The sequence below is a fragment of the Limanda limanda genome, chromosome 19 (assembly GCF_963576545.1).
Source record: "Limanda limanda chromosome 19, fLimLim1.1, whole genome shotgun sequence".
Lineage (NCBI taxonomy): Eukaryota > Metazoa > Chordata > Actinopteri > Pleuronectiformes > Pleuronectidae > Limanda > Limanda limanda.
In genome coordinates, this window is record NC_083654.1 from 21,281,762 (window position 1) to 21,294,902 (window position 13,141).

The 13,141-nt window shown below is 38.7% G+C and overlaps 2 protein-coding genes across 7 annotated transcripts; both read right to left on the bottom strand.

Moving 5' to 3' along the window:
- Nucleotides 1-2,859: 2,859 nt before the first annotated feature.
- On the bottom strand, nt 2,860-4,164 carry LOC133025668 (visinin-like). Its single transcript, XM_061092391.1, has 3 exons — nt 3,784-4,164; nt 3,032-3,143; nt 2,860-2,945 (listed from the first exon to the last, which is right to left on the bottom strand). Exons 1-3 carry the CDS (start codon nt 4,162-4,164, stop codon nt 2,860-2,862), a joined length of 579 nt encoding a protein of 192 aa, XP_060948374.1.
- A 6,486-nt stretch (nt 4,165-10,650) lies between these two features.
- Nucleotides 10,651-12,263, bottom strand: tmem238a (transmembrane protein 238a). Of its 6 annotated transcripts, XM_061092408.1 has the most exons (4): nt 12,186-12,263; nt 11,398-11,453; nt 11,152-11,309; nt 10,651-11,033 (listed from the first exon to the last, which is right to left on the bottom strand). In XM_061092408.1, the coding sequence occupies exons 3-4, from the start codon at nt 11,300-11,302 to the stop codon at nt 10,870-10,872; spliced, it is 315 nt and encodes a 104-aa protein (XP_060948391.1). In that variant the 5' UTR covers nt 11,303-11,309; nt 11,398-11,453; nt 12,186-12,263; the 3' UTR covers nt 10,651-10,869. The 6 variants fall into 6 exon arrangements, with proteins under 6 accessions (XP_060948391.1, XP_060948390.1, XP_060948389.1 ...); XM_061092407.1 differs by lacking the exon at nt 11,398-11,453 and having other exon boundaries at nt 11,152-11,341; XM_061092406.1 differs by lacking the exon at nt 11,398-11,453 and having other exon boundaries at nt 11,152-11,369.
- Between the last annotated feature and the right edge of the window lie 878 nt (nt 12,264-13,141).

The following is a 13,141-nucleotide window of genomic DNA, read 5'->3' on the forward strand; positions in this document are numbered from 1 at the left end:
CGAAGAAAAACAAACATTATCATATATACGATCAAAAAGAGCAGTTATTGAAACTTTAAAACAATATTTGTATGTAATGAAACTTTAATGGACGATGTGATAGAGTTTTTGTTGGTTATGACTGTGGTTTACAGTGTTATTCAAAGTTTTTTTTTATTCAGTGTTTGCATGAATGAGTTTGGTGACAAATTAAATCACTGCATGTTTTATCAACAGCTTCACTGTCGAAAATCTGTTTGAGCCGAGTCTCCGTCCTTCTTCACGAGAAGAGTTCTGTCTTCACAAATGAACCAATAACTTAGTGGTTTGATTTTTGTGTGTTGATAAACTTCAGATGGTTGATGTTGGTATTGTTGGAACCTTTTAAGGACGGACTCTTGGGTTGTGGAATCATCTGTTGTCTCACTTATGACAAACGCAGCAGCAGATTCTCCAGGTTTTCAACACAACAGGAAACATTATGTATATAAATCTATAAGATTATTTCAAACAACAGACAAACGCATTCACTCGTGTTTGTACCTTGAAAAAGAGAAGAAAGCTCGAATCAACGATTACAGCGACAGAGAGATTTGGATGTTAAGACAGATGCTTTCAAATGCTGCACAGAAGATTATGTCAATAATCTCCCCAGTCAGGGGAATAAGAGAGAGAGAGAGAGAGATTGACATAATAAAGGCCGAGCAGCGCAGATGAGCCGGGCTGTGAGGTCACGGAACCGTATGTGAGAGTAATTGAAAATGTAAATTACGAGCTTGAATTATACAACAGTTTATGTAAGATGAAAGTCTAACACCACTTCAGACTCGGATGATTTATCTGCTTTGTTCCAGAAGATGAAAGGGTTAATTTATTCATTTATTCACACAACAGTCTCCGTTCTGATTTAAATGGCGATAAAAAACATTTTTCATTTTGTTTTGATAATCACATTTTCAATTTTAATATGATTCTTAGTCATAATTTCCAAGTCGGATTAATGTCCGTCAAGGTGGAGACTTAATTTTGATGACATCATCAGTGACATCACTAATCCCTTATATCGTTAAACTATTTAAAAACAGCGTAGAAGAGAATATTTGAGTTCAATCAGGACAAAGGCTCTGACCTGGAAATGAAACCGGCAGACGTCTCACAGAATTTGGGGCAAGAAAGCAAAGTAGTTCTTCTCATTATGAAAGGATATTAATCTTTAATACTGTTATCTGCGTTTGTCTTGTGCGACTTAAGAACTCGGCCGTTGTGAAGCCGGGACAGCTGTGAACATCTGGAGATCTGAGGAGGAATGAAAGACTTCAGCTCTTGTTTTTAAAGATTTATTCGAGGAAAGGAAACGAGCTAAATAAGTTGGAGAAAGACAGAAATGATGAAAGGTTTCGCTCCGTTGTTTCCTGCTCATCTGGGCTCAGGCTGTGGAGGTCATAGGCCACGCCCCCTGAGGTGGTCCCAGGCCTGATGGGATCCAGGGTCCCTCCGGTTCTGGGTCCAGTTGGGTGTAAACCTGCTGAGCCCCCAAAGTCCTGATGTCCTAACCACCTCAACTTCCTACAAACAACATCTCCTCTGCGTCCACAACTCAACACGGATGAAACGTTTCTCACTCTGGTGCCGACGAAGCCGAGGAACAATGTCCTGCTTGTTCTGGATAATCCACCGAACGGAAAACTGTTCCTAATCAGAACTACGCACAGTGGGGAATGTGGATTAGAGGATCAGACTTTGACTTTCCCAAATGTAATTTACTTTGTTTTTACAAACTGTCATGTCGTCTGTTATTTTAAAAACAGACCTCGAATACGCACCACTCCACTAGAACACTCACATGTAGCCTCATGGATGAATTACACACTGTCAAAGACACAAAGTTGTACAATAATCACCCACTGCACTTTACTGCAGCTTTTAAAAAACACCTCAGGGTAGAAACTACAGACTCCGACATGGGCTGCTCAGGTGAGAAGAACATATAATCATAACTGTAGCGTCGCTTGAACTCATGCAACAGGTTATGATAGTAAAAGGTTTGTCGAGCTGCTGAAACACCTTCACAAATCACGTTTGTAAAGTTAATATGACACTTTTTAGAAATTCTATATGTGCTTCATCTATTTAGACCTAGTGAAAAATCTATATATTTATAGTTAGTTATAAAAGTTTAGTAATCAGGCCACACTGTCACAAGGGGGCGCTGCTGCCTGCTCCATGACAGACACCGGTCCACTAGAGGGGGGGGGGGGGTTAAAGGTTCAGTGGGTAAGATGCAGGTGAAAGGATCTATTGGCAGAAATTGAATATAAAATAATCTGTAAGTGATGTTTTCACGAGTGTTTAATAATATAAATTGTACAAATTGTTGTTTTCTTTACCCTAAAATGGGCCCTTATATTTAAATACTTTATATTTAAATACTTTATATTTAAATACTTTATATTTACATCGGAGCGGCTCCAGTCTACGGAGGCAGCCATGTTTTATTACAGTGGCCCGGGCTGTATAAACTAAACCTTGTGAAGCTACCACAGGTTCTCGTTCATGTTTGGAAGTGTGTGTGTGTGTGTGTGTGGGGAGGTGAGGGGTGTTCAGCTGCAACGTGACACTTCACCACTAGAGGTCACTAAATCCTACACACTGAACCTTTAACTCTAACATGTATTTCCTGCTCTGTGTGGTAAAGACATCTGTTCTGAGGAGATTCTGGAGCGATGTGGTGACTGGTCCCAGTTGCTATGTGCTCACAACTTGTGAAGGTGCTGTCAGGTGCCATTGCATCAGCAGGGTGGGGGGGGTGTGGGGGTGTGGGGATGGAGGGGGGGGACAGAAGTGGAGCCAGATGAAGAACGAACACATCTGACACAACAGTTACTTCGTGGGCTGGTACTGAATCAAGCGAAGAGCGACTTCATTTTCCATAACTCCCTTGATGAACTCTCCCTCTGCAACTCGGTCTGGACGGAGAGAAGAAGAAAAGTTAGGATCACGTGACTGAAACGACTGGAACAGAAACAACATGGCGTCCTTTCTCTGCTCTCACCGTTGTCGCCCTTTTCAAAGAACTTCCAGAGTTTGTCGGCTCTCTTCTCAGCGGAGTTCTCATCGTTGGGCAGAGCGGCCAGCTCGTCTTTAGGAATCAGCTTGAAAATGGCCTGTTGGCAAAAAACAAACCAGATGAATTCTGCTCCAGTGGAAAGTTCACGTTCTACTTTCACGTCGGCGAACAGAGAACAACCATCGCTCCTAAATCCTCCTTTAATCTGGACCACACGTCCGTGAGCTGATTGTGTGTCTGTGGATAGAAACAGCAACAAAGTGCTGCGGTGCCCTGGATGTGATCATACATCTGTGATTATGTGTCATAAACATATAATCAACACTTTGGCAGCTTCTCTACGATCGACTGGATCCAGAATATACTGGATCAGCATCAGAAGCATTTTACCTTTCAAGAGATCCACGGATCACAGATCTACTGGTTTCTGAAAGAGACGATTACTGCAAAGACATTGACAACGAATGTTGAATCTGGGATTCATTCACACCTTCTGCAGACTGAATAATTATCTGGTTATTTATTTAAACTTAAACACTTTTTTCTAACGTCTCTCATTAATGTCCTCACATGGTCATTTCTGAAATTGTACCAAAGTGTAAAATAAATGAAATAGGGGAAAGCTTTTGCCAAATTTCCAGATGGGAGCAGTTCTTTATTTTGAAAATGTCAAAGTCCAAAATATGTTTTTTTTCCCGTCCCCATGAACACGTTTCCCCGATGTTTCCAGAACTCACCGTGCAGATCTCCTTGACCTCGGCCTTGGTGATGTACCCGTTCTTGTCCACGTCGAACAGCGAGAAGGCCCACTCCAGCTTCCTGGTGGTCTTCCCTGTGGACGTCATGTGGAGAGCGATGATGTACTCCTTGAAGTCCAGCGAGTCGTCGTCGTTGGTGTCGAAGGAGCGGAAGACGTGTTGGGCGTACGTGTCGGCGTCGCTGTCTGGGAAGAACTTACTGTAGATGTTCTGGAACTCCTCTTTGGAGATGCGGCCCGTTGGACACTGCCTCTTGAAGTTCTCGTACCACTGAGCGATCTCGGTCTCTGAGAACTTGGTGTTGAGCTTCAGATCCTCCAGGATCTCCTTCGACACGGCGCCGCTCTTGCTGTTGCCCATGGTCGGTGGCGTTGGCGACGTTTGACAGGTTTTATCCGAGTGTGACTCTGAGCTGTTGATGCACAGCTTCTCCTCCTCTGCTCTGTGGACGTGGGGAACAGAAGCTTCGGGATCGCTGCAGAGTCCTGGTCCCGGCCGGAAACTCAGCGAGAAGCAAGTGCTGTGAAGAGAGCAGAAGCAGCTTGGTAAGCTCGTTAAGCCAATCAGCCGTCGGTAATACCAGCGAGAGTTGTCACGGACAAAGTTAAACTCAGGTCAGAGACGATCTGCTTGTTTATTTATCCAACGTTTGAATTGTGGAGCTTCAGAAGGTTTTTGGAAAGACTTTGATCATTTGTTATTTAAAGATTAACTGCAAGCCAGGTTTTAATAGGAATGAGAGAACTTCAGTCAGGTCGTCTAGAGAGAGGACAGGATGGTAATCATGTGGCTCTATTCTAGTCTGTAAACTCATTGAGTTAAAACTACTTCTTCTACTTCTGTTGCCTTCTGAAAACCAAGCATTTATAACGTGTGCAGGAAGATGCTTTTAATGGATCCAATGTGAAAGAAACCCCAGAGTCTGGAGGAGCCATGTTAACGAAGGTCAATTAAGACTTAAGTCAAAGTCAAAGTCGACTCTGCACGGACGAGCTGCTCAGGATCCTCAGAGGGTTCAAGTTAACCAGCGGCTCAGTCAACATCTCCAACTGTTAGTGTCTCACCTCTGAAACCAGTTCACTGCAATTAGCCTCAAACTGGGTCAAACAATCCACTACACAATCCTGCACAGCTGCAGCTGAACTCAATAAGTATGGATTCCATTCTGGACTGCAGAACATTAACTGACCTGATTAAACATCTCAACATGTTTTGTCTTTAAAAACTTTCCTAGATTGGTACAAAAAGATAAATCTACATTTACTTTACCTCAGTTTTCAAGAGTTAAAAGAAATATAAACTTAAATTATTATGTGTAATTGTAACAATGCTGATTAGACATAGGACATAATAAATAACAAAAATGGAAATTTGGTTCTAATTTATCTTAATGCAAATAGGTAAAACAATATCAGATAATTTTTTTTTACAATAAATAAAAAATTTCACAATTTTATAAGTTGTGAGTATATATTGTGAGTATATCAGCTGTATAGTCAAAATAATTTATATAAAAAAGAGAGTAACCGAAAAGAGAACAAACTACATAAAAAAAAATGTCCTCAAAGAAAAGAAAGCACAACTCAATTTACTGGATTAAATGAAAGTGACAGCACCACCAGCCCCAGAAGAGAAGCTCCGCTGGTTCTGTTGGTGAAGTCTTTGTTGTGTTGATATTTGCTGGTGTTGTGCGTTTGTTTCCTACCTGTGTGAGCAGCTGGCGAGTCCAACACAAACACTGAAGCTCTGCCTGCGAGCAGCAAATCAGCCTGTCAGGATAAGTCAATTAAACTGGATCATGGTGACGCGGAGCCAGGGCGACACCCAGTGAACCCCCCCGAGCCTCCGAGAGGCCGCGGCTCATCCGAGTGGTTCACAAACACAACTGCAGGAAGCTCGTTCCAGGACACACAACTCCTGCAGAATTAATCCATGTTGGTTTGGTTTTTAAATTTTACCTTGGCAAAGGAAACCGAGACACAAAAAATCAGTTTATTGTATTTGTTTCGAGAATAATTCTTATAATTCACAGGATGATTTATTGAATCCTTCAGTTGCTTCTGGACTCATCACTCACAGGTTTTAATAAGCTCACACTGAATTTCTTCTTCATTTCAAAACTGATTTTATATGTTATGACGCTACAGAGTTATGAGAACATATTTATATCACATCAGTAAAATGTGCTTTAATTGCAGCTGTTTGTATCCTGGAATATTCCGTCAGTTATGAAGCACCTTCTGTTTTTTATTACAATAAATTATAGCAGTGAGAAGAAATGCATAGTTGATTTGTGTTGAACTGTGATGTATGAATGCAGGTCTTTAATTTTATTGATTAATCAATACTTATATAATAGTACAATCTACGACAAGAACAACACAAACTATCTCCTCAGAAATGACGACCTCTGTGTTTATAATAATTAAAGTATAGATTAATAAATACAGGATATATAACTGCCATTGCATTAAAACAGTAGATTTTAATTTTAAATATTAAAATTTAGAAATGTATTTAACATGACTCGTTATTTTAAAGGTTTGTGTCACACATTTGACACAAACATTTGAAAGACAAATTTGACTTTAAATATATCAAATTTGAAAAACGTCCATGAAAAAGAATAATTCAACACACATCATTGTGTGTTTCAGGTCATCATTATGGGATTTGATGCACTGAGAAGCAGTGGTGTATAAAGTACTTGAAAGCCATACTTGAGTAAAAGTACTGATATCTTACCTGAAAGTGACTTCGGTAAAAGTAGAAGTCACCCGTCAGAAAATGACTTGAGTAAAAGTCTTAAAGTAGCTCATATTAAAAGTACTTAAGTATCAAAAGTATCTGGTGTTGAAATGTACTTAAGTATCAAAAGTAAAAGTACAAGTACCAAAATTAAAAATGCAAAGTGCTTTTTATAGTAGGCCTATACAGACACAAAACAATCCAAAATGTTTCTCCTCAAGATTTAAGAAACATTTTAACAACAATATGAATATAATGTATATAATGTAAAAAAATGTAACCCTAGATGAGAGAGAGAGAGAGAGAGAGAGAGAGAGAGAGAGAGAGAGAGAGAGAGAGAGAGAGAGAGAGAGAGAGAGAGACAACCTCCGCTGCTCAAGTAACGAGCCAGTTTGAGAATGTAAGAAGTAGAAAGTACACATATTTTTGTTCAAATGTAACGAGTAAAAGTAAAAAGTCGTCAGGAAAAGAAATACTCAAGTAAAGTACAGATATGTGAAAAATCTACTTAAGTACAGAAACAAAGTATTTCTACCTCGTTACTTCCCACCACTGCTGAGAAGTCATGGGAGGTGAGATGTGGTATTGACACGTGTCACGGGTCAAAGATCCAATGGAAAGCATGGACGCCCTGCAGCTCCCCCCCCCCTGCTGTGAGCATGTCAGCTGACTGATCCTGGCACAAACACGTTGCCTGATAACTTTCCTCTGTGAGAACAAACCGGATCAACTGAGGTGACAAGAGGAAGCAAATAACTTCCGAACTTACCTGTGAGGACTTGAGACCCGGACGGTGGATAGCAGATGGATTTAACAGCTGAGTTTTCACTGCTGATCCACCATCTGCTCGGCTGTAACACATCAACACAGAGAGACCTGCTCCCTCTGAAGCACCTGAGGTCAGAGGTCAGACTGTAACGACCTGTGACCAACCCTCTCCTCTTCATCACTTCTCTGCCAGCTCATAAAAATGTATTTAACACTTCTTTAGATAATTTACTGCTGTGAGGGAGAGAAGGAGAAGCGTTAGCAGAGGAAGCTTTGGAGGAAGTTTGAAAATCTGCTCTTAGGTTCCAGGGAGATTTTGTTAACGCCCCAAATTATTGTTACGGTAGTGGGGTGATGCAACATACACAAAGAAACTGATGATTTCCCTCAAATGCATAAAAACTAAATAACAAGTCTGTTGTGAAAAATGATTTCAGTTAAAGTGCAGAATGTTGGGTCATTCAAGTAAATCACTGAAGTACAGCGTAGATCCACGTACAGTATATTCTTGTAATTGAGAAACTTTTTCAGGTATCTGTACTTTACCTGAGTATTTGAAGTATTTGTACTCTGTTACTTTCCAGCTCTGCTCGTAGCTGCTCATTGGCACAATGTGTGACTCACTGGTTTGTGTAACGCTGCGTGAACACACAATGCAACATGCACATGAACTGTAGGGGAGGTGTGGAAGTTCTGAAGAGAAGCTAAGTTAGAAGATCGTGACATAATATCATCAAACAGGAACAAGGACCCGTGAGCTCGTCCACTGTTTGTTCATTAATCTGATGACACAACCACCTGCAGTCCACCCCCCCCCCCCCCAACCCCCCCCAGGCGGAGCGGCTGGATGCTTTAATGCAGGACAAGTATAGATCGGCATCGACACTAAGCTCTGTTGGCAAAGCACTGATCTCTCCTCTGTATTAAATAAAACAACTTAATTCCCCTGCTGACGTGCTGAGGCCTAACTGAGGCCTTGCTCCTGGCACCGGCGCCGCCTCTACAGGTGATCTGGGTTCTGCCATCTGGCCGCCGAGGCTTTGGAGATCTGTGAGGACGAGGAGAGGACACGCAGACCCAAAGTCATCTTCACTCTCAGATGGACGCTCAGGCTGCGTGGACTCAGAGTCAAACACTGACCCAGAGTTTCACTCAGAGTCAAGAGACGAGTTTTCTCTCAGGTAGATTCTGAGTCTGGTTTGAATGTCGGATAATTTGAATAAACTAGTAATTTCTGTGATTTTGACTTCATCTACTTATTTTTGAATAATTTCACTAAATATACCTGTCTCCTTGCACTGTGTACCTGTACAACACTCCGCTCCATATACACTTACTTCACATCATATGTGATATTTGTTAATATAAACCATATTGATATTATATATCATTTTATACAATAATATTGTCTTTTGCACACTCTGTCTACATATTCTTACACTCATAGTATATTATATTATCTATTGTATAGTCAAATACTTATATTTATACCTCTACTATATATCATATCATATTATATCATACTCTGTATATTCTTTGTATATATAAGTCTATATACACATATTTATACATGTGTACATGTTATTATTATTATTATATTTTACTTTTATTATTATATATACTGTTGCTGCTGCCATTATTACTATATACTGCTTTTATATTGGTATAATTACTATCATATATAAATATATATTATGTTATATTATATACTTTATATACTGTACTATTTTTATATACTGTCTAACAATAACATTACCATCATATCATCAGTACTATTACCATCATCTTGCCACTGCACCTTATCTACCTATTTATCTTGTGTTTCTGTTTTTATTCTTTCTACCTCAATATTTTTTTATTTTATTCTATTGTATTGTATTTTATTGTATTCAAATATACCGGCTGCTATGACGCCTTAATTTCTCTTCGGGGATGAATAAAGTAATCTATCTATCTATCTATCTATCTATCTATCTATCTATCTATCTATCTATCTATCTATCTATCTATCTATCTATCTATCTATCTATCTATCTATCTATCTATCTATCTATCTATCTATCTATCTATCTATCTATCTATCTATCTATCTTAAATCAAGACCAACTTCCTGTTTTGATTCCTGTCCTGTTTTCTGACATGAAACTAAATAAAAACCTCCTCGATATCGTGTTGCACCTCAGATTCTGTCTGTCAATAGAAAGTGTAGCTTCCTTCCAACAGGGATTTTCCTTCCAGGCTGCGACGACGACGACAGGGTTTTATCTGATTCGAGGTTTCCCTCTCTTGGCTTGAAGATGAATCTCCCACCTCTGACCCACAACCTGCTTTAGACGGAGTTCTAGGAAAGAAAATCCTGTGGCTGAGAGGAATGAGAGGGGGATTAAAAACAATGAGCAGACGGAGAGAAAGAGACAGAGGCAGTACAGATAGAGACCTTATAGATAGATAGATTGTGCTAAGTATATATGTAAATACGTGTGTGTACATATATATATATATATATTTATTTTATTTTAATTATTTTGCCTGTTTTTAAATAAAAGGTATGAAAATTGTCTTGGTCGTGACTAGGGTTGCAAAGGGGCGGAACGTTTCCGGTAAATTTCCGGAAACTTTCCGGAAACTTTCCATGGGAATATTAAGCTCGGGAATTTTTGGAATTTTGAAAAAAAACAACTATGCAAATTAAACGCTGAGCAACAAAAACATCATTCAAAACTATATTTTAAAGATGTATGGAACGTTGAGTTTCAACCCTCCACTGTGCATTCTTCCATCACATGCACAGATAACTCCCAGCATGCTTCACTCTACAGCAGGGCTATTGAGGCCTGCTGTAGAGTGAAGGACTAGTCAGGTAAGTTTCCATGATATTACTGGGAAAATATATTAGCATGCTGATTGAGGATTGTTCATCTGTTCATCTAGACTATTTCCATTCATTTATCCATCAATTGACATTTCACCCCATCCAATGTAGAAGGAAAGGCTGTGTACATTTGCAAATACTGTGCAAAGACCTATGTTAAGAATGACACAAAGATGCAGAAGCATATAGTCAAGTGCCCAAAGTTTCCTCAGGGCTCAAATCAGCCTATGACAAAACAAAATGTTTATATTTATGTCTGTATATGACAAGGTAAATACAGTTAGTATAAATTACCCACAACATTTCCAGTTTATTCCCGTTAATTCCCGTATATTCCTGTTAATTCCCATGGAAAGTTTCCAACTTTGAATATTCCCGGAATTTTGCAACCCTAGTCGTGACCAGAGATGATTTTATATCGTTGATAATGAATTAAAAACAAACTTGTCTCTGAGGTATAAAAAGCTTTTATTGAAATCCATGATGCTGAGATTCAGTCTCGTTCAAACACTAAAGAACATTCAGGGATTTTGTAACAGAACAACACGTTTACAGGTTAAATGTTTGTGACCAGCTTGTAACACAGTTTGATTCCGGCTCTGTTTCTCATCTTAATACTGACGAACACTGGAATCCAACACTCGAGGGTTTAAAATGAGATGTATCCATGCCCGGGCTCAGCGGTGGCCCCGGTAGATGCGGATCTTGCGGCTGAGGTTGCGAGCGAGTCGGTCCACCGCGCTGCCGATGTGTCCCAGCTCCTTCTTGGACGTCAGGCCGTCGATGTTCCCGCTGTACCACAGCACCCAGCCGGCCAGAGACATGAGCACCAGCAGCGCTCCTGCAAGACGCCAACACACCCGATGATCAGTATCTCAATCAATCCATAAACAGCATCCAGACAAAGGTTAAACCACATCAGTTCTACTTCTGATTCCAACTCATCGGACGTCACGTACCAGTATAAACCAGTAAGTCTCCGAAGTCCTGTCCGTTGATTTCCAGGTGGGCGAAGACTCCCACCAGCAGAGCGGCTCCACCCAGTAAGTCCATCAGCACGGCCCAGGCCAGAGCCACTTTACAGTGAGAGAGGCCGTCACAGAGGCCCATCGCGAACCTGGAGGAGGACACAGATGTTCCAGATGTTTCCTGGATGTGAAGGAAACAAGGTCGTTACCTGGATGTGAAGGAAACAAGGTTGTTACCTGAATGTGAAGGAAACAAGGTTGTTACCTGAATGTGAAGGAAACACAGATGATTCCTGAATGTGAGGGAAACAAGGTCTTTACCTGGATATGAAGGAAACAAGGTCGTTTCCTGAATGTGAAGGAAACACGGATTCACATGAAAACTGCAGCTGCTCAATAATAATCCGACCCTGATTTAATAAAAACATAATGTACTGTTGTCCCTGTGATGTTAGTTTATAAATAAACTGCCTTTAAATAACCATAAGAGCTGCAGTTGCATGTTTCAGATCTAAATATGAAGGTTTACTCTGATGTGGGTTGAAGTTAAGAGAGAAAAATATATACACTTCAAAAATAGTTTTATGTTGATAAATATATATATATATAGAAGTATATTATAGTAGTTTGTGATGTTTTAATAAATGTGAATACAAACTAATGCTACGTGCTGTAATGGAAGTTAAAGAGAATAACTTGACTGCAGCAGTTTATATAAATCAACACAAAAACAGATGGTTTATTATAATATTATTGTTTGGAGGTTTTGTAAAACACTTATATGTGATTAGTCTTGTTTTTAGTTGACTATTTTTATTAGTGATCAATATCATAGATACAGACACATTTAGATATGGAGGATATCTATAGATCCTATAGGTTTCACTGAACTCTTTCTTTCTCTAACGTGTGAATCCAGGTGTTTTACACGTTGAATCAGATTCAGATCAAATCTTCTTCACATAAACGTTTCTCTCAGTTCGATTCTTTCCACATTAAAACAGAAACTTTTGATTTGAACTCACTTCTTCCCGTTGTTCGTTGATTTAAAGTTTTTAATCCTTTCCGCTTCTTTTCACTTCCGCATTTACGTTCCTCCACCTGAGCCCCGCCCTCAGGTGGCCTACTTCCGGTTTCCTCTTCTTCTTCCTCTTCGGTTTATTTACAAATAAATATATAATCACTCAGACTGAAAAAGAAAACCACTGAGTTGCAGTTTAAACTAAATCTAATAAAATAAAACTCTACTAACTCACATGTTTAAACTATTATCTTATTTTTCTTTTTAATTTAACTATTCATTTAATGAATAGTTTATCACAGATTTACTAAATTAAAACTTTACTAACTCACATGTTTAAACGATTATCTTAATTTTCATTTTAAATTAACTATTAACTAAATGAATAGTTTATCACAGATTAAATAAATTAAAACTCTACTAACTCACATGTTTAAACTATTATCTTATTTTTCCTTTTAATTTAACTATTAACTAAATGAGTAGTTTATAACAGATTTAATAAATTAAAACTCTACTAACTCACATGTTTAAACGATTATCTTATTTTTCCTTTTAATTTAACTATTAACTAAATGAATAGTTTATCACAGATTTAATAAATTAAAACTCTACTAACTCACATGTTTAAACGATTATCTCATTTTTCCTTTTAATTTAACTAATAATTAAATGAATAGTTTATCACAGATTTATTATGACAGATTTATCTACAAATATAAATATAAAAACTAAAGTTGTAATGATAATCATGACATATTTGTATCATATTAATATCATTATTATTGTTGTTATTATAGTATATCCGGTTTTTGAAAGACGTCATTTCCTTTTCTACAATCCCAAGTATATAATGTTAAAGTTTTGGGTGAATATTAAATTGACTGTGAATGAATTAGTGAGTTTAAACATTGTTTTGAACTATGTGCTGTTGATTCTCTGTGAGTTTATGTTGTTTTT